We start from the raw sequence: 22,582 nt of genomic DNA on the forward strand, positions 1-22,582 counted from the left end.
TAAAATAAAGATATTTATTTGTTTTTACTTTTTTTTACTTTTTTTTTCAAAATAAAACTTATTCAGCCTCATTACAATAAATTTGAATATAAACCCTCTTAACGCAAAAGGTTGGAAACTTTAACTCTAAACATAAGGACTATAATATCTGATAAGCGAAGCATTCTTTTTGGTTTTAATTGCTCCGATTTTAAGTTAATCGGGACTCGCTCGAAATCGTCCTAAAAGTGCGTGGGCCGCGTGGGCGTACGAAATATCGGCCTCGGATATACATTCTCTAGAATCGTGCCGCGCCGGCGACGTCGTCGCCGTCGCCGTCGGCGCCCCACGCCCGTCTAACATGCGCGTAGTTTGTGACGTATACGTACGGTGGTCGGTGTATTCTGTGCCGCGTATGTTTACGCTCGTTCCACCTAAGACAGACCCGGCAAAATGGACGATATAGCACTGCGGGCGTCTGATCACGTTTTAGAGGTGATATTCTCGTATCTCGACCTGCACACGCTGAGAAACTGCTCGCTGGTTTGCAAACGGTGGTACTGCTTCCTCAACGACGAGAACAACGACGTGTGGCGGATGCACTGCATAAGAAAGCTGGCCCAGGAGGCCCTCAGCTCCGACTTGTTGTCCTCGGTGCCCACGTACAAATCGAAGCTGCGCGCGTTTTACCACGCGTGGAATCCCAACGATTGCTCGCGGAACATTTATATTAAACCCAACGGATTCACCCTGCACAGGTTGGTGTCCCGTGCGACGTTGTCCTCCCGTGCGTCTCGGTCGTCGGAGGCGAAGCCTCCGTTTGTACTTTTAACGTAGCCACATTTTGACAGCACCCCTTATACCGGCTGCAATCTAATATTGCTTTCCGTTGCAAGTAAATCAGTCGATTTACCTAGCAGACGTGACTTCGAGAAAAGAGACTTTTTGTAAGACGACGTAGTGTTGGGAATATGTTTTTTAGAAGGAGCTTGAAGGAGCTGCTTCTACAGCTGAGCACCCCTGTAGTTGATCTGCTAGTAAAAATTGTTTAGTAGAAGCGTGAAGTAATCTGACGAGTGCAATATCCAAAATGTCTCGCATCAGTTACCGTATTGTTGCAGAAATCCTGTGGCGCAAAGTACGGACGCGTGTAGAGGCAAGATAGGCTTTCGACACGGACGTCACGCCTGGGAAGTTATCTGGGAAGGACCATTGGGAACAGTAGCGGTAATAGGAATAGCCACTAAGGAAGCACCGCTGTTGTGTCACGGATACGTAGCGTTGCTCGGCTCGGATGAACATTCCTGGGGTTGGAACCTTGTCGACAACCATTTGCTACATAATGGAGATCCACAAGGGAATTATCCTTTGCTCAACAACGCTCCGAAATATCAGGTATTGATATTTGTCACAAATCGTATCCATATCAATAACCAAGTCACTCGTTATATTTTTACATTCAGAAATATTCCTAATATCTGATAATTTTCATTTACAGGTTGGGGAAAGGATTAGAGTAATTTTGGATTGTGATGATAATACGTTGTCTTTCGAGAAGAATTACGAATTTCTGGGTGTAGCTTTTAGAGGTATGACATTTTATCTATTTCTCCATGTTTTTGATATACTTTTATTATTATCTGCTATCATTATTAGCGTCCAAAGTTTGAGACAGTTACATCGTTTTCTTCTTCTCCTTTCTATATCATTCCTTGAAATTTCAAAAAAGAAATATAAGCCTTTACGAGTCACTTTGATAAACAGGGTTACCAGATAAGAGATTATATCCATCGGTATCTGCGGTTTATGGGAATACAGAAGTGTCCATGGTATACTTAGGACCACCATTGGATGGCTAACACATTACATTTAAAAAAGAAACATATCCTCAAAAAGCTCATTTGAGGCTGTACAATGTATTCTTAATGCCAAGTTCTCTGCACTATACCGACATTGTCTACGTTTAAGTAGAGAAAGCACACGACGACAAACTGTACAATATTTACAGAGAATGTGTGCCTGTAGATTACTTGGTCGATATTGTAAATAATAGACGTTTTATTTTACTTAAACTGCGAAATTTATCATGCATACATTTAGTTTGAACAATTAAATCAATTGATGGATGCAATTATATGTATTATACATGGAAGCTTTAAGTGATATTAGTTCTCAAATAATTACGTAATATGATATAATTATATATATGAAAATATTTTAATGATTTTTATTGAAGTATTTTTTGCTAAATGATGCTATCATATGAAATTATGCTATATTCAAATAAAATTGGAAATTATTAAAATCTACACTTATATATATATATAAGTGTAGATTTTAATAATTTCCAATTTTATTTATATATATATAAATTTGTACTTAAATGCTTCCATATAGTACTATTTTTACTTCTATTATTTAATTATGTGCAAAGACGAAATCGCAATATTTTATACTAATTTATAATAATACTCTAGGTTTCAGGAAGAATTTCTTTCAAAAAGAATTCCGTTGTAATATCTTGAAATAATTGTTATAGATAATATTTAAATACTTTTCGCTTCGTTTCTTTGTGCTGTGTAATCTCAGGACACTCGTTATAATATATTACTTTTTATCGCTAGAATTAACGAACTGGTTATATTCTTCCTAAATGCTCATATTCTTTTTAATATGTATATATATAAAAAAAACTTATGTCGTAAATGATACATCACCAGCCAAAGGAAAACAATAAGAGAATCTTTCTTATTTTTTTGTGAAACTCCATGCATGATTTGCTTGTTTCTTGTGATTTATGTCTATTTCTATCAACGCAGATTAATTTTAATTTTGGTTTAACTTACCTGTCATCTTTTCCTAGTTCTAAGCGTTAGAAAAAGATAGAAAGTAAGTTAAACCGAGATTAAAGTTAATCTACATTGGCAGAAATGGGCATTAGTGAGATTATCTTCATATATAAAGAGCTAAGAATTTGTAGGAAAAATTAAATTTTATTTATATTATAACGAAAGTAAATTATAATAAAATGACTTTCAAATATGATTCTTCGCGTAATAGTATACAGGGTGTCCCACTTCAAGTGTTCATTGAGTATAGTTACATTATTTTTTGTATAATATTAAATCATGAACATAATTATGTAGCATGATAAAATGATGATAAAATCAAATTGTGAACGGCTTTTGTAAGGCCTCATTCAATAGGCATGAAAAATTATTCGTCCTAAATAAAAACTAAATTAATATTTTGTTTCGAAAATAATAGGGATTCACATGCTTATGATGCATAATAATTTCTTCGGAAAGACAAAAACGAAAGAAAAGAGGCAAAAAAAATTCAATAATCATAAAGCATTGCTTAATGCAATGTATTTTTCTTCGCATTTTTAAACATTTAATGCCCTTATATCAAAGCGATATGGTTTAGATTCTAAGTCATCGTATTAGATTCTTCGTTGCTACTAAAATCTAATATCATTTTAATACCTTGGGTATATGCTGTATAAATTTTTATGCCACTATTGTGGATGAATGAATAGCACAAAAAAATACCTACTGCATAAAATCTTAAAAGTTGTCCTTTTCATTCGTCGTCTAGTGAATTTTTATGTTGATAACATATATATGTGTATATATATATAAATTTATATACATATATAAATTTAAATATATATAAATATGAAAGATTGTATATTACAATCTGTATTTATAAAAAATGCTGTTTTTAATGTAAGATTGAATACTGATGATTAGAGTGAACTAGATGTGATCAGTAAGACGATTATTTATAATGTACATATATTTATTATAATGATTGCGTTTGCTGTACGTAGTGTTCGTGAATTAGTTTTTCTAAACTTTTGTACAGAATCGTGTACATAGTGATTATAAATATTTGGGAAATAAACTTTATTTCGTATGTACCTGTTGGTTCTGTTTGTCAAATTCACCAGCCTTTACTTTTATATCTCATAAGCATTTTGTTGCTTTGAAAATGCAACAAAATGCTAATTTAATCGATCATTATGGATTATATAAAAATTTTGTTGTATAAATAAAAATCATGGCTCAGACGAATTCTCTTTATTCATTTTACCCAAAACCTTACAATGTTTTCACAACTCGGATGCTAGTGATGGTGTAACAATGTTACACGTGTATCTATGTGAATACCTGAATGTTAACTCGTGGACTTGAGAGATTACCATGGCGATACACCAAACCAAAAGAGTTTGCTTTTATAAATATCATGTATCGATGCTAAATGTTGAAAACTTCCTCGCCTTTCGCGCATCAATTCTGTTCGAGTGGAAAAAATTGCGGAAAAATTGGAAATTTCGAATACAGAGTTTACAAATTTTCAGAGTGAACGCGTTGTTAATCTTATATTGTAAATATATAGGCGCAGTTATATTTGGTGAGAGTAATATTGTACAGTGACAAAGAAATATAGTTACAACAATACTAATATTCTTACTGTGCGAATTTGTATGCAGTCCACTAGAACGCAGCCAATGTTGGGTATTTATGCGCGTGATACAAATTATTATTCAATATGTAATCTAAATCAACGAATAAAAAGCAGAATTGTTTACATAATTCATCTATCTACTTCATGTATATAGATTATTCTATCAGTATCAGTACTGTTATAAAATTGTCATTGTTTATTTTTTGACATATCTATTTGAATTCAAGGTTGTATTAACATTCTGGCATCATTTAAATATTTATCAAGCGCAAAATATTACCTAAATTAAAATCTACTTGAGATTAACTGAAAAATTATTTTAATTTTCTTTCTTCTCTTTGCATCTCTAAAAATTAATTCGTTCTCTGTTATTTTTAATTCTTTATAACTGAGAATTGTGAATGTCTGGATTTGAAACAAATGTTTGAAGGACAATGATGAGATACTCTGCATATGTGTAATGTGATAATTTATGTATTTTATACATAAGCTGTGCATAAATAGCCAACATTGATGTAATGAAGAGTTACTCTTCATATTGTTTCCCTTTTCAATCGTCTCCTAATTACAATTTGATTGTTAGTGAACCACTTAACATTATATGTACTATGGAATGCATTGGATTACATTTTTTTTTGTCAGGATGAGTATTCAGCCAAACACTCTATTAAAACAAAATTCCATTAATTTCTGAAGTTTTCTGTGTATGACGCAAAGAAGATTTCTGTTTTATTTAGATGCAATTGATTTTCACCGTGGAACGCAAAGTGCAATACGAATGCTCGCCAGAGTATCATTCCACATATTCGGTTTTATCGACATTTCACATGTTCGCGGCTTTATCGTTATTTACAAGTTGTGTGTTCTACGTTGAGAATAAGAAGTAATGTATCTTTTTTTACAGAATATGTATAAAGGCAACGCGCGCGAAGTATATCATGTACAAAATTGTGAACAATTTACTGGCAACGCATTTTTGCACAAGCCAGGTATTTGTATAATATAAATGACAGTTATACAAATGAGGCTGAAACTGACGGGAAATTCATTCTCAATTAATTGTGAGAATACAATCTAAATAATGATAACAATAACAAATGCGTGCACGCAATATTCCAATTTAAAAATAAGTATGTAAAGTAAATGCTATGTATATACATATCTATATATATGGTTTATTCTTTACACAATACAAGCTATACAAACAACGAAACTGCAAATTTATTTCATCGGATATAAAAAAATATAGCATGACTCTTAAAATAATATTGCAACTGCCATGTGGAATTTATTAGAAACTTATTTATGTAGAAGACTACGCAATCACATTTTTTATTTCTAAATGATACTAATAACTACTAACGCAATTATCATTAGCGACACTGTGAAAATAAATCTATGGCTCATTTTATCTAACAAATCAAATTAAATCTATGAATGCCCAACATCAAAACATCACTATTCTACAAGTTTCTTTAACATAATTTCTATTATATTCTCTTATTTAATATAATAATTGCATTTAAGATAAACTATAGAAATGAGGTATATCTCGCGATGAGTGAGAAAAATTTTCTCCGCACAAATTGTTCGTTAATAATCTAGTTAGGCAAATTTATAGTTGTATGTCATGTCAGAAACATATAAATAAAGGAAAACATGAAGTCATAACAAAAATAAATATTATTAAACAGCTAAATAAATGTCATCAAAAATAGAATATGAATAAAAATATATCTGCATAAATAACAGTTAATATAATTTTTTGTTCTCCAAAATGTAAATTTATTATACTATTAGCTAATTGAGTAAAAATTTTATACTATTATATAGCAATAAAACATGTTCGATAATTTGTCTAATTTAAGACTAATTAATGAAAAGTATTTACTATTAGATAGTAGTAATTTTTACATTATTTTCCAAAAACCAAATACAATCTATATATAAAGATATTTTTATTTTTTATTAAAATATTTGTAATAACCTAATCAACTGCATTAATTTAAATACTGATCTTTTCACAGTTTAGTTTCCATTCTCTTTGAAAGAATCCTTCACACGATTAGGCTATTTTAATAAAAAATACTGTAGGAGTTTTATAGTACCATGCCAAAGACAATCTTATTTGTCACTAGTTTAATTTGCAAATACTATACATATCTAATGCAAAAATTGGAACATTCTCGTGCAAGAATTAATTTATCCTATATTTAATTTGAGATTTAGTATGTCATTTGTGGTATATTTTATTTCATAATATCTCTCGAGAGAAGATATCTATAAGATATCTATATATATATATATATATATAATCAACTCTTATATTTAAATTAGAAGATCACCAAATTGGAATTTCCTATACTGTTCTATTATAAGTAAATTATATGTAGTGTCACTAATATTATTATTCATATTATTATCTAGATATTGGTAACATAAATTCTGTACTATCAAGCTGTTTTCATCGAAAAATAAGTTTCTTTTTTTAATGGCAGCTTACTGAAATTACTGGAACTTCAGAAGTTTTGTTTTCATTTAATTCTGTACAATTAACAACATAGGCCATTCTACTTTATCAATTTGCTTCAATATTTACAGAACTGACTATCATATACAAAAATCGTTTCTATATGAGAAATGTTTTATTTGAAAGGACGTAAAATGGACGTTAGCTTTCATCCATGTGAGAGCATTATTTTCATAAACTTTAATTTGTTTGGACGAAAGCATTAGTTTACAATCTGCGTATTTATCCATTTATCACATAACATGCAATATCTATACAATATCTATACTAGCCCAGTAAAATGACTCGAAATTTGTCGATTTCGAGGAAATAATACTGACTAAGCTGAAACTTTGTAAACAGGCTTGTTTTAGGGTACTATTTAACATATTAAAAGTCCCCACGTGTAGACGCTACGTTGCGGGGAGGGGAGGGTCCAAAAGGTCCCAAAAATCAGTTTTTCGCAAATAACTCGGAAAATATCAACTTTACGAAAATTTATGTAGATATAAAAATTGTAGCTTACAAAATTCCGCACAATTTCGTTTTTTATTCAAGTCTGTACGACCAAGTAGAGCAGAGATAGAATTATTTTTAAAATTTGAAGGAATTAATACTGACTGGGCTGAAACTTTGTAAACAGGCTTGTTTTAGGGTACTATTTAACATATAAAAGTCCCCATGTGTAGACGCTACGTTACAGGCAGAGGAGGGTCCAAAAGGTCCAAAATATAAAAAAAAAACCAGTTTTTTGCAAATAACTCAAAAAATATCAACTTTACGGAAATTTATGTAGATATAAAAATTGTAGCTTACAAAATTCCGCACAATTTCGTTTTTATTCAAGTCTGTACGACCAAATAGAGCAGAGATAAAATTTTTTAAACACCGGTAGTTTTGCGACGCAACAAAAACCCGTACACGCGTCGCGCATTTTTCACTAATATCTCGAAAATGGATTCTCAAATAGAGGCTAACGCGTACGCGCGTCGCGCATTTTTCGCTGATATCTCGAAAATGGACTCTCGAGTCAAGGCAAAACTACCGGTGTTTAAAAAATTCTATCTCTGCTCCATTTGATCATACAGATTTGAATAAAAAACGAAATTGTGTGGAATTTTGTAAGCTACAATTTTTATATTTACATAAATTTTTGTAAAGTCGATATTTTCCGAGTTATGTGCAAAAAACTGATTTTTGGAATCTTTTGGACCCTCCCCTCCCCGCAACGTAGCGCCTACACGTGGGGACTTTTAATATGTTGAATAGTACCCTAAAACAAGTCTGTTTACAAAGTTTCAGTCCAGTCAGTATTATTTCCTCAAAATTTTGTCATTTTACTGGGCTATACCGCAAAAAGCATATTCTAAATTCTAAAATTTTCTCGCTGTTAATGATGATACATTTCTGCATGCGAGAATTCATACATTATAAGATTAAATAGTATAGGAACTGTCATATAAAAATATTTCCATATATACGACTACGTTTCGCAGAGTCGTGAATTTATTAAAATAAGAGAATTGTATATGTCACGAATTTTTCGTCAGCTCTTTATGGCCTTTATATTATTAATGATCAAATCTAAGAGATGACTTTTATGGCCAAAATGCTTATACTATGTTATATGTATATATTAAACCACGCAAGTTTACGAGGTTTCACAATTTGCCTTCCCAAGTGGGCAGTATTAATCGTGAACATTTTGTCAATTATAATTACCTCCTGATAACATAGGCTTGACAATGTAAGATATGATATAAAATATCGGCTATCATATTTTCTTAACATTTTGTGGAAATAAAGTTGAGAAAATACAAAGTTTAAAAAATCTTATGGCTTCCTGGAAATAATTAACAATTAAATGGTTAAAATGACTAAGAAACCATTAAGAGTACCTATAAATTTCTAAATTATTATTATTATTATTATTAAAATCACTTCTTTTACAAAAAAATTTTTGTTCTCCAAAAATAAAATGTTTGACGTTATCGAATTAAAGTAAAATTTCTTATATTTCTGTGTAAAATTTCATTATTTGTGCCATTAAGACAATTAGCTGCGTTCAGCAGAAAAAGCTGCCTTATAATTGTTGTAAAATTTTGTGAATCTGATTGATATATGCTTTGAATTTTGGATAACTAAGAGAATACACCAATTAAATTCACGAATTTTAGAACAGTTGTAAAACAGCTCTCTACTGAACGCAACCAATTGACTTGTCTTAACGCATCTCACAGTGCTATTAAGAAGAATCATCGTGAAGCCTCGTACACTTTCGCTGCCTATCTATTATGTATGATAGATAAAATATTGCAGTTTCGTTATTTGAATATCCTCATTTCTATTGCGCAAGTAAAAATGAGTATAAAACGCACAAGGTAGTTCGTTTAAAATGCGTTTTATCTAATAAAATAATGCAATTATTCAATGAGCCATTGCTGTTGTTGAACGTCAGCTTAAGCCTCATACTATCTTTGAGATTCTTAATCTATGCACAGCGCTAGGCATGATAAGCATTTGGACAGAAATTTATATTTCAAATTGACTATTCTTATCGTTTGGTATCGTGGACTAATGAGTTAAAACTAATATGACCATGATTGTACCAAGATTAAGTTATCTATTTGGTATCTTGCGTATGTATCTGTGAGTTTAATCCTAAAAAAATAAAAATCTATCCCTCAAATAAAATTTTTAAATAAAAAGATATTAATCACACATTGCTTATGTTGACTGTAATGCAATTAATTATTGAACCTGTAGAAGCCAGTTTTTTTCTATCCACATTTATAGTCTTCCATTTATAGTTTCCCTGTAGACCATATTTAGAAGATGATATAACAGATACAATTATAAATTGTGTTAGTCTGCAAATGGAGAGAAAAACCTGATATTCTTACGTACCTAATCTGACAGAACTAATATCTATGTGATTACTAGCGCAAATGTACATTTTGTAAAAATATTACAATTTATAAGCATCATTCTCATTGTCAGATAATCTCAGATGTTACAACAGAATATATACTCACTCAATCAAGATGAGGTGTTCAGACACATCTAACATAACAATTTTCTCTTCCAAATTAATCAAAATGTGTATGACCATTTCCTGAGGTGTTAGACTCTTCATGTAACTTCTCATTCTGTTCATATGTACAATTCTCTTTTGGAATAGCGCATTCCAGCGTCGGCTTAACCCTAGTCGGTGGAAACTTAGTTAAGAAAAAATTGGATCCAAAACAAAACAGCTTGCACAGAGTGGGACATAATATCATTTGATGAGTTACTGCCCATATTCGATAATTTTGTCCTTCAAATGGATCCAAGACTGCTGCACATAGCATATGACTAAGGTTCACCTGTACAGGCTGTAAAAAAATGAATAATATTGCAAGAAAAATCTTCATCTTCAAAGAATTAAGCCTTTATATAATATCCAGATAACAAAGCATGATGTACGAACCAAGGCAACACTTTGAAGAATCCAAAAGTGATATCCCGCATTAAGGCCGTAACTGAGGATTGACCAGCTCATATCAGATAAGGGCTCAACATTATATGCACCTAATGGGAAGAACAACAAAATGTTATTTGTTATCTGCTGTTATCTCTATTCAAACACAAATAATTACCTCCGATCCTCAACAAATAATATGGTATTACTAGCATCAAGCCGTGCTGAATATAATACATTGCTTTGTCTGCAAATATCTGAAAAAAAATCTCATTATTAAAAATTCCATTTTGCTTGATGTTCGATTACATGTTACAATTATGACTTACAATCCGAGATTCTGTCTCTGGAAATAGGTACGCCAATACCGGTCCATTTAACAGATTCAAATGTATCCTAAAGATAGCGGTGACTGTTGGACTAGGATCAGCAGCCAATAAATACAACTGTTTTATAGAAAATATAAATATAATAGTGAAAAGGTATTTAATGTAAGAAGAGAGCAGATTCAACTATTTCAAGACTATATCGATATCGTCCAAACTTACCTGTAATGCTGTTGTAATATGACAGGGGTTTAACAGGTATATAACAGTCCTACTGGTGAATTTGAAACCAATCTCCATCCCCAGGACTAGCGACATCACAATCAGCAAGACTCGCCTACCGACACGATCGTGGCCGACATAGGCCAGATTCTTTGGCAAGGTTATTCGCTTCAGACCCCATATGATGCAGGATATGATAAATACTGATATAAAAAAAGTTTCTATTATCCGTCGCTTCAACGTCAGGTAATTCGCGCATTCTGGACCGACGTTGCGCGGTATGGAGCTATTCACGCCACCGTACGCCCACTCGAACATCGCCCCAAATTAACTTCTCTGGAACTGTAACAGACCAAAAACCGTCTCGTAACTGCACAAATCTCCAACTGCAAGTCACGTTAATTGAATGTGATTTTTGACATGACGAGGAGAAAAAATATGGAAAAGATTAGACAGCATTTTTATCCCACTAGATAACAATGCTCTAATGTAAAACAGAGGAATTACGAGGTTGTTTTTTAACCGCGATTACACTGCGGTTTTTTTTCTTTTAATGTTTGGTATAAGACCTGGTGTTATCACACCGTGTCTCCAACTGGTTGCTCCAGTTTCTTTGACACAATACGACAATACGCTGCAGCTTAAGTCGAATAAGGCTTAACGAGGTTAGAATCAGCGAGAGCCAAGGGACGTACGACTGGGATTGATCTCGACGCCGAATTGTCAATTGTTCGGCATGGATAATCGCAGTACCTAAAATTAAAGGTGTCGTCCGCCGCGGTGTAATCCGTGCTTGAATAATAACGACCGCACCAAAAATCAAAACAATTCACAACACTGGAATGTCAATAGACTTCAGTCGCGGCCCGCGGGTCCGAAACCCCCCCCTCCCGCGACTCGACATCGATTGGCTGGTAGCAGCGAACGTACGAGGCACTTGAAAATATATCGTTATCCGGCCTTCAGATGGCGGCACCTTTACCAAATTATATGGCAAATTGGATTAATTGCAAACCTCAATAAAAAAAAATGCAAAATTATTTTAATTTGGGTTACGTCTCTAAATAATTTTCTATGTGTGTGTATATGTATAGTTTGAATGAATTATTCATCGTAAAGATTCCACTTATGAATTAGCATTAAACAATTAATTTTATATCTGGAGTAGGGCATATACATATATATAACATATATATATAGATAAGATATGATGAATTGAGTCTAATTGACAATATCGCCGCAATATGGTGCTGCATAAGCAAAAATGAAATATATGCGATCCAAAGAAAGCGATATATACATATATATGTATATACAATATATCCTTACGATAGTTTTGTTTCATATACTTCATGCATGAAATAATTTCGAAATAGCGTTTTCGACTGGACCGGGTTTGCTCGCTCCGAGAGCAATTAATGACGTCACTTCAGCAAATCGAACAATGTTATTGCTCCGATTTGCCGAAGTGACGTCAATAATCGCTCTCGATGCGAGCAAACCTGGCCCAATCAAAAACGCTATTTATACTTTTATAAATTTACAAAAGATCTAACTTGAACAGTTTTTAATTCTTGAATTTACTGCAATATCACTCATTTGCTACAACAATGACTTAAAAAATAAAGTTTTCTAGAAAACTTGAAAATTTAAGAAAAATTCTTAGAAAAATGAGTTTGAAATGTTTTAAATCATTAAAATTTATATAATGCGATAATTAAATGCAATTATGTAATATATCTGATTGTAGAAAAATTTATTATTATTCATCTTTTGCAAACAGTTGTCTTTTGCAAGAAGAATTCGAAGCGATTGTATATTAAGATCATTTCATGTTCACCTGCTTGTGTGATATTATACGTCACATTCACGCGATGCATCTGACGACTAAATAAAAGTACGCAGCGCCAATTTAAAATTTAGAATAAAATCTTTTCTTTTTTGATACATAAATACTTATTGCGTATCTATAAAAATTTATATAGAAAACATTCAAAAAAAACATTAGTGATTAGCTTGCTATAAAAGCTTGTTATAAAGCATATAATTTTTATCATAAAAATTCCAATTTCTTATATGTTAAATTATTTCAATATCGAAAGGTTACTTTGAACGTCGCGCGCGTTAGTTCGAGCGCCATCAGCGCCATGACAGTTTCGGCGGCGCGTCGCCCGCCGGCGTCGGTTCAGAACGCGAGGGTGTACGATCGCTCCGTATACGTAATTAATCGCGAATTTTATCCGTTAAGAATGCGCAGCGAGCCAAACTTTTGCCAGGAATGCCGACTAAGACGACGAACGAGTCTCCGGAACGTATCGCTTATCGCGGGTCTTCGTGATTATTGCCGTTTCATGTATCGCAATCGACACTGCTCCGAGGTTCGAAAACGGTTATGATGCTAGTGACTAGTGAGTATAGATTCCGATGCCTAAGGTACGCGAAAATGATCCTTATGTCTTCTCAAGATATTTGAAACGATTGACACGTACTTTTCATTAGACGCAGCGTCAGGAATTCTGATTGTTGTAACGATATTACGCGTATCTATTGCGTTTAATGCAAAATCTGCTATTGAAGTATATTATATGTACGTATATTAGTATATCATCGGTGTCGGTAGAGCGTGAATGCTCGTCAGTTCCGTCAAGTGAACTACATGTGATCGTAGCGTTACTGGATACAGCATATCATTTTCGGTAAAGTACGTAATGTAATGGCAGTTCCATTAAATTAACCCCATGCAACCATATATAGTATTACTTGTGTATGTATAATGAATTTGTACATGCATTTAATTAAAATATTTAATTAAAATATCTTCATATTGTATATATGTGACTTATTGTTAATTAAATGTAAAATATTCATATGTATAATTAATTGTATTTATTTATATTTTTATAGCAATTGTACAGTATTTGTAAATATAATAATTGAGAGTGTCATGCATGTGGTAATTATAGCAGTGATCATTGTTTTGTAATTAATCTGTCAATTATATTATTTATAGAAGCATGAAGTCGTATTGCACACATTAATACTTTTATAAGATTTCTTACACGAGTTAATGTAAAAGAGAAATATTTATATATTACATTGTTTGTAGTTTTTTTTAAGATTAGAGAGAGAGAGAGAGAGAGAGAGAGAGAGAGAGAGAGAGAGAGAGAGACACGTGATATTATTGTAGTAAATATTGTGATCGTGATTATTAGAGATTATATGCATGAGTTAGTTGAAATACTTGGTAGTCGGTAGTAATTGCGATAATTTTTTTACCCACTATTACTGTTTATTAGTTGTAGATATAGACGAGAAACTGTAGATGAGAAACCCGAAGCTGCACGAATTAATTTAAATGTATAGTAATTGTGGCAGTGATCGCAATCATTTTCTTTTTAGCCGCAATCACTGTCCATAATTGTTTTGCAAATTACAGCGAAGGCTGTAGTGTAGTGATTGTTAGACTTATAAGATCATTTGCATAAATTACTTAAGATATTAATTACATTAATATGCACGAATTAATTTTACGTCGTATGTATACGACGTTATGTATGTATACGACGTTATGTATGTATACGTAATAATTGTTGCAGTGATCGCGATTATTTCGATTTTAGCCGCGATTACTGTTTATAATTGTTTCGTAAATTAGAAACGCGATATTGACGTAGTTGATGTTGCGTAGTGTTGCGATTGTTATATTAATGGATTATATGCATGAATAAATTTAAATACTCGCCGTATTTTCATCTCTACTATTATATAAAGGGGAAAAGTTTGTACTGTTGTTCGGGGTAATCTTAGAAACTATTGGACCGATTTTGAAAGTATTATATATGAAGTAGGGATAGAATTTTCCGGGGAGTGCTATAGGGTGTATAGTTCTTCGTTACAAATCTTTTGGAGAAACCGGTTTTTCTAATTTCTTCAATTTTTCAAGAAATAATTGACCGAATTTTAAAGAATTGCATATAAAACAAGGGTAGAATTTCCCGGAGAGTGCCATAAAGTGTATAATTTTTCGTTACCGATCTTTTTTAGAACCGGTATCCGAAATTTTTCTAATTTTTTGGGAAATAATTGACCGAATCTTAAAGAATTGTATATAAAACAGGGGTAGAATTTCCCGGGGAGTGCTATAAACTGTATAGTTTTTTGTTACCGATCTTTATTGGAACCGGTATCTGAAATTTTTCCAATTTTTCGGGAAATAATTGACCGAATTTTAAAGAATTGTATATAAAACAGGGGTAGAATTTCCTAATAAAGGGTTACCGATTTCAGTCTAAAAAAATCTATGTAATTGTTTTGATTTCTGCAAATTTTGCGATATCAAGCTAATTTTTTTTTATGGATAGAATATTATTATATTGAATTTGGTGAGAATCGGTGATACCGATTTTATTCTTTGGTTTTTTAATTGAAAAATCGAGGTTCTGTGTACATCGCGAGCGAGCAATCTCAAAATTCCCGAAAAAACGCCTGGGTAAACCAAGGGATGTTGTCGCTGATCGGTAAGTAAAATATCGGAAAAGCGGAAATGACTCAATAGTGTGAAACTCGAGTAGAAAAAGACCGGTTACGACATGTTTAATCCACGAAAACATTTATGCGGTCCGATTTGAAATTAGAGGCATTTATAGTTATGACTCAAATTACGAATATCAATTTTATTCGAGTGTAATAATTGGAAAAATGGATGCAATATGTGATCATTGTCAAGTAAAAAAGTTTAAAACTTGTGTTATTCATGCAGAAAAGTTAAACTACCGTCTTTAAATCAACCACCCGACACACTCTTTATGTTTATCCACAATAAAGCGGGGAGCACACACTTCTGCACAACGCATAATGCGTAAGCATAAGAAAACTGATTGGTCTATTTCCTTATGCACATGTGTATGGACCAATCAATTTTCTTATGCTTACACATTATGCGTTGTGCAGAAGTGTGTGCTCCCCGCTTAAGAATATTGAAACACAAATGAAGTCGTTTAAAAAAAAAAACGACTCCCGGGCGAAGCCCGGGTAACCAGCTAGTACTGCATATAATTATAGTAGTAATATTAGAATATTTATTTATGTGATGATTGGTATTTATAATGCAATGATATCGCAAGTATTTATGATGTAGTAATTAAAAATTATTTTTTTACATTAACTGATGTGATCCACTGCTTTGTTACAGTTACTTTATATCTATATCGTTGCACTTAATGCTATGGTCGCTACAATTGTACGAATTACTTGTCTTGCATCCAAATATTTGAATAATGAATATTTGAATAAAATATAAGTAATCGTAATATTATGTGTACGATGCTTTTGACACTTATTAAGGCCTGCTCTAAACATAACATTGATTTAAAAGTCTGTGAAATATTGAAGGTCTGCTGCGCATCTAATGAAAAGTCCACCATTGAGCGTAGATATAATAATCGTATACAATTATATGCACGAACGCGTTATGGAATAAAGTGCGTTCTATCTCATATTCTGTGTTTCGCGTACTGTGTCGGGAGAATTCGCAGTTTCTTTCGTTTCTTCGGAAGTGCGTGACAAATATCAAATTTCGTTCAGTAGTGCGCGTAATTAAGTACGTTTGATAAGTGTCCGGTGTTCGTCGTTTCCTTGAGTTGACTGTTTGCAAGGCAAAATTTGCAATAGATGGAGCAAACTATACGATAGCTAGTGATCGAGTAAAATTAACTGCTCGTTATTTAAATACACACACAATTGTTGATAACACATATACCCTTGATTGCGATTATTTATTGTAAATATTTATTAAACAATTTATGTATTATAGAAGAAAAGCGTTTTTATTAAATTTTTATTAAAATATTTAGTTGCGATAATAAAGCAAGATAATAATTAATTAGAGAAATAAATTAAATAATTTTTTATTTACGTTTTCTGAATTTCGGGCAATAATGGATTTCTAATTTTAATTTTTTTTTAATTACCTTTAAATATCTGTTAGTTTAATGAAAATTCAATAACAAAAAAATAACTGACTTGAATAACTAAACTGATAACGAATAAAATATATACAATGCTATTATTTACTCATTTACTATATCATTATATTATTCTCTTAGTAATAAATACTTAATCTTGATACACGCTGTAAGAGCTTTCTCACTTTTTTTGATTGAGATAAATACTTGAAATAGGAATAATTTTATCTGTTTTTCTTTATAAATACAAGCTGATTATTGTATTATAATAACATATCAAAATAATGTTTAGTTATTTAGTTGATATATATATTTTTAATAAATTAAAAATATATAACAAGATTGAATAAGAGATAATTTTTTAATAATATCCGTGAACTTTACAGTTTGTAAAAGATTTCTTTTTTTACTTTGTAGTTATTATTTAAGTATTTCTAAGTATTTGCACGATGGACTGTAAAATTATTATATTTACATTGGAATTACGTAAAAGTTAGGAAGCTTTGTGCTTTGAAAAAACTAGTTTATAAATATTAATCAGGTGTACACGCAATGATAATTTGCTGATAATAATGGTTATTATTATAGTATTAGCATTAGAAATAAAAATAAGTGATTGTTTAAAACAAGAACAAAAATATATAATACTGTATGAAAAATGAGAATAAAGCAATTAAATTTTGTTTCTTTACATAGCGATTGCTGCAGAAACCTAACAACGACTTTATCGTCTAACAACAAGAATTGGACAATAATATGGCTAGCAAATACCGCCAAGGTTTGAACAATTATTCAAAAGGTAAGTTTTTAGAAATTACTATTATGTGAAGACCTCGAAATTTAAAGGAACAGAACAGTTTTTGATATAATATTTTTACGCATTATTGCTGTTTTTACACACATGAAAAATGATGGCATATTACCATATGAATATCACAAGATATGCAAGTGAAATTAAACTTTAGAATGAAAAGTGCATGAAAATTGTTCCATTTAGAGAGAAGTTTTCAATAATATTCCTTGAAGCTATGACAGAAATTTTTTTTCTCTTTTCTTGTATAATACGTAATAATGTGAATATTTATTTAATATTTTATAATTTATGCACTCACTTTAAATTTGCATAAATTTGTTATATAAGTTTATACATTGTGTATATTCTAATTACGTAACTATACGTAAATATCTGCAAACCATTACAGCTTAATAACTCCATAACTCAATATAAAAATATTTTCATAAATATTATTAATCTTATTAATTAATCGAATAAAAAGATCACACATACATACATTATAAATTTTATGTATTTAATGTTTTCTTTTGGAGATAATTAATGTGTGTACTCTTCTCGTAATGGCGGCAAATGCGTCGAGCTTATATTATGTTACATACGTCTTGGATTCTTATTCTTAGAACTTTATTACTCCAGTCTAAAATAAGACTCTTATCTTGTGGAAGAATGTACTTTAATTATGAAAACAATTATAGAGGAAAAACTGCTTGCACAAAAGCAACATATATATATATAGCTTTCAATATAGATTTTCTATATAAGAACGGTCTTTATGTAATGCGTGCCATATATGTCTTTACTTATAGAAAAAAATCTTTTAATATTATTAATAAAAGTTATATTAAATTTTGCATTGCTTCGAACATGCCTTGTATAGAATAGAAATCGTATACTTAAGTTATCTCTCGTTTTTCTTGCCTAAAACAATTAACAATAGCGCCTTGTATGTAAAGTCTTATTCTTATATATTATTACACGTTATATCTTCAAATATTCTGAACATCCCTATCAGCTCTTTTATTTATTACATAAGTAGATGAAAATCTTAAAAGATTTTTGTGCTTAAGATTCTTTCTTAAATAAAATATTTTGAAAAAAATTTTTTCACATCTTTTGATATCTAAAGTTTGAAAAAGCTTTTATGCAATATGCATCTCTAATCATTATTTGTAATATGTTGTGAATAGAAATGCATGTGATCACTTGATTTGTTCATATATAGTCTGTTAAATGCAATTATTATAATTCCAGAATTAAATTAAGTATCAAATAATTTATATATTATATTTAATATTAATAAATTATATTTGATTTAAAAAATATGTGCAAGACAAATTTTATCTCTCAAGTAGTCACGGAGCGTCAAGTTAAGGATGTAAAGCGTTTTTGTCGCGCTCATTATATATATATATATATATATATATATATATATATAGATATATATAATGAGCGCGACAAAAACGCTTTACATCCTTGTAAAGCGTTTTTGTAAAGCTTGATGTAGTCTAGCTGATGATGTTAAGATGACATCGTGCAAGAATGAGTTAATCTCTGAATTGAAAAAAAATGAGAGAGACATATATATATATATATATATGAGATTAACTCATTCTTGCACGATGTCATCTTAACCCTAGACATACTCACTTATTTTTCTCATACGTGAATGACTCACTGGGGTGTCACGATACCCCAAACTTGTACCGCGTGTATAATATTTCCAGAATGTTCTTAGAAAACTTTATAATAGATAATTTTGTTTGTTGTTTAATAGGGAAGACGATAGTAGTCATCAATTTGCGGTAGTAAAAAAGAAACAGTAAAAAAATTTCGAAAAACAAGAAAAAGAACCAAAAATTGGGCTGAAATGACTATTTTTATAAAAAATGCTGTAGTTTTTCATAAAATTCACCGATTTTAAAATTTCCAACGGATTTTGAAAGACGAATAGACAACCTTCAAGGGCATGTAAGCGATTTTTTCGTTTCTTAAAAAAAACATATTTCTTTGAACATCTGAAGTAGAGGAAATGACGAAAAACTGTCGGATGGGAAAAATCGCAAGAAATGGAAAGTAAAACAGATTCTGTCGATTATTATTTATTTGAAAGGTAGTCAAAAGTTATAAAAGTATATGGAAACAGTAAAATTAACTCCACAAAAACTTTACAAAGTTTTAATCAGCTGCTGTGCAAGAACAGCAAAAATGAAATAATTGACCGAATCTTAAACAATTATATATGAAACAGGGGTAGAATTTTCCGGGGAGTGCTATAAAGTGTATAAATTTTTCGTTACCGATTTTCACAAAAAATCTGAAATATACTTTACTGTGGTAAATGTCGAGCGTAAATGACTCACTGGGGTGTACGGACACCCCAAACGATTTTCTTTTTCGGTTTTCAGCTGCTGCACGGATCTAACGCACTCGCTGAATGACGGAGGTCGACTGCCGGATGACTAAACTGAATTATGGTTAGGGTCTCGGTATGAAAACTAACCTTCCTAAGGCAGGGGCTCAATTTGAATTTCGCGTGGGGTCCCGTAACACCCCAGTGAGTATGTCTAGGGTTAACATCATCAGCTAGACTACATCGGATGCGTGGGGTCGGGAGGGGGGCAAGTGCAAAACAAAGCAGGATCGTTCGTCTTTCGCGATATTTTTCAAATTTTTTCTTGAAATACCGAAATACCCGTCGAATCCAGAAAGGAGAAAAGGCGGATCGATAGACGTACGCAACGAGCGTCGTCGAGTGAGTCAGATTTCCAGGGAGTCCTGGCCATTGTTGAGTACAAATATATACACACGCATACACATACACATATATGTGGCGAATACGGGCATTTGTATACATATACACACATAATGAACATACTTGTAGTACGGTAGCGCAAAGGCGGAGCGCGCGCGGCATCGACGTTGCGGGATGCGCGTCGCGAACGGCCGAGAACGTGTCATGTGCGCGCACCGCAAAGTGAGCAGCTTGGCACTTTGCAGTTGCAGGCTTTAGGCTTGAATAAGGGGAGGAGCCTCGTGCATTGCCTCGCGCGCAATTATCCCCATTCTCTCCTTTGCGGCTTCCATTCCTGCTCCGCGCGCGGTTTCTCGTCCCCCGTATCCTGTCTATATCGCATATATCGGGGCCGCCTGGCCGCGACGCCATCTTGGTCGCGTGCACTTGTTCGTTTTCTCGGCTCTTTTTTAAAGGCCTTTTCCACCGAACCCGCAGGTCCCGCAGCTTTCGCAGCCCGTACGGGGGTCGCCAGGGTCGCCCGGATCGCCGTTACCAACGATACGCGCGCTAATAGGCATCCCTCGAACGGAGCACACCGAAGAGGTGTTGCTCGACGAGATAGGTAGCTCCTGATTCCAGATAGCTCCAGTTTCCATAGTTACTATCGGGCAAAACTCGCCAGACGATATCTTTGCACTCTGAATATTTTTTCAGAGGAATGTCGAATCCATTTCAAATCCATATAAATTTCTGCAAAATTTCTTTTACCTAGTCACAGTTCAGTAGAAGTCGGTCGTTACGTTTTCAGATAGATAATCCCGGACAGCACCGATATCCTATGGATATCCATGTAACGTCCATGGACAGTCCGGACGTGAAATGGACATGAATCAATATCCACTGAATATCGTCTGCTGTCTGGGATTTCTTTTGCGACGTCAAGTATCATGTAAATTCTCATTACATGTTGCAATTAGCAACTTGAATATTTAATGGTATATCGATTGCATATTGATTTCTCAATGCTACGTCCATTATTGCGCCGTTTGCATCGGTTTTCTTGCAAATATATTATACGTCGCGTTCGTGAATTTTTCGAGGACGACCCTCTCACCGACGCGCAAAACGCAAATAACGCGTTTACACCGATACCGCCTCGCGAATGCGTTATTTTAATGCAAAACGTGGAGATAAAGGCTCGAAGATACTAACACGCGAGGAAACGAAATATTGTAATTTTCCCGCGAGTCTGTAATTGTCGGTATTTATTGCGCCCGTGATGGATTATCGTCGTCGTCGTTATCCAGTCGATGAGACGTTACAACATCAACATCGATAATCGTAGATGCAAGAGATTAAACAGATCGGCAGATTTTACCGTTACGACACTGTCGTTTAGGAGAAATGAAAGCCGGTAATAAAAGCCACGACGGTTATATAGCGCATAAAAGCGCGTGTGTTGTCCGACGGTGACGAACGAATATGCCGATATTTCGTGCGCGGAATATATATCGTGCGACCGATAAAATTTTTCAACAGTACACCCCCGGCACATAGTACGTGGGAATATGCAGTTGTTACGTTTTCTCCGTTATCGATATTCGAAAGCGGTATTAAACGGGCTGACAGTTATCGATACCGCGGATCGGCCCGGCCGGCTATAGCCGTGCATTATTAAGCATTGTTAACTTTATACACTTGTGACATATACGCCGCGGATATTATCACAATTTAAGCACGCGGGGGTATGCCGCGGCTAACTATCGCGCACGTGCATTTAACATTAAATTGCTGAGTATATAGTACGTGCGCGCGCGGAAAGCCGGGCTTTGCGTTGGAGCTCTGTGCGGTTTAGACACCAGCTATCTTGATTTGCGATATGAAAAAAATGAACCTCTTTTATGTATCGGCGGCGAAGCTAAATAAAAAAAAATAGGCGACACAGAGTTTCCGAGATGTTAATCCGTTCTCGCGCGCAACCTTCCAACTCGTAAATTGCGGTCGCCGCATTGTATATATGTATACGTGCATATATGTATACGTGCATATATGTATATATGTATACGTGCATATACGCCGAGTTCGTTCGGTAATCGGAGAAATACATGAAAAATGCGTCC

The 22,582-nt window shown here is 33.0% G+C and overlaps 2 protein-coding genes and 1 long non-coding RNA gene across 5 annotated transcripts; 2 read left to right on the forward strand and 1 right to left on the reverse strand.

Annotated features, from left to right (window-relative positions):
* The first annotated feature begins 345 nt into the window (after positions 1-345).
* Positions 346-3,904, forward strand: Fsn (F-box synaptic protein). Its single transcript, XM_071782782.1, has 4 exons — positions 346-737; positions 1,101-1,374; positions 1,478-1,568; positions 1,744-3,904. Exons 1-4 carry the CDS (start codon positions 433-435, stop codon positions 1,836-1,838), a joined length of 765 nt encoding a protein of 254 aa, XP_071638883.1. The 5' UTR covers positions 346-432; the 3' UTR covers positions 1,839-3,904.
* A 145-nt stretch (positions 3,905-4,049) lies between these two features.
* On the reverse strand, positions 4,050-11,882 carry LOC139815698 (transmembrane protein 164). Of its 3 annotated transcripts, none has more exons than XR_011732808.1 (7): positions 11,723-11,882; positions 10,970-11,311; positions 10,751-10,867; positions 10,600-10,678; positions 10,431-10,531; positions 9,997-10,335; positions 4,050-9,776 (listed from the first exon to the last, which is right to left on the reverse strand). XR_011732808.1 is itself a non-coding variant. In XM_071782781.1 (6 exons), exons 2-6 carry the CDS (start codon positions 11,285-11,287, stop codon positions 10,051-10,053), a joined length of 900 nt encoding a protein of 299 aa, XP_071638882.1. In that variant the 5' UTR covers positions 11,288-11,311; positions 11,723-11,882; the 3' UTR covers positions 4,050-10,050. The 3 variants fall into 3 exon arrangements, 1 of the variants encoding a protein (XP_071638882.1); XR_011732807.1 differs by having other exon boundaries at positions 4,050-9,831; XM_071782781.1 differs by having other exon boundaries at positions 4,050-10,335.
* A 7,478-nt stretch (positions 11,883-19,360) lies between these two features.
* On the forward strand, positions 19,361-20,282 carry LOC139815901 (uncharacterized). Its single transcript, XR_011732858.1, has 2 exons — positions 19,361-19,696; positions 20,134-20,282. It is a non-coding gene; the product is annotated as an uncharacterized lncRNA (long non-coding RNA).
* The last annotated feature ends 2,300 nt before the right edge of the window (positions 20,283-22,582 follow it).

This window comes from Temnothorax longispinosus, chromosome 7 (assembly GCF_030848805.1).
Source record: "Temnothorax longispinosus isolate EJ_2023e chromosome 7, Tlon_JGU_v1, whole genome shotgun sequence".
In the NCBI taxonomy this organism is placed as follows: Eukaryota; Metazoa; Arthropoda; class Insecta; order Hymenoptera; family Formicidae; genus Temnothorax; species Temnothorax longispinosus.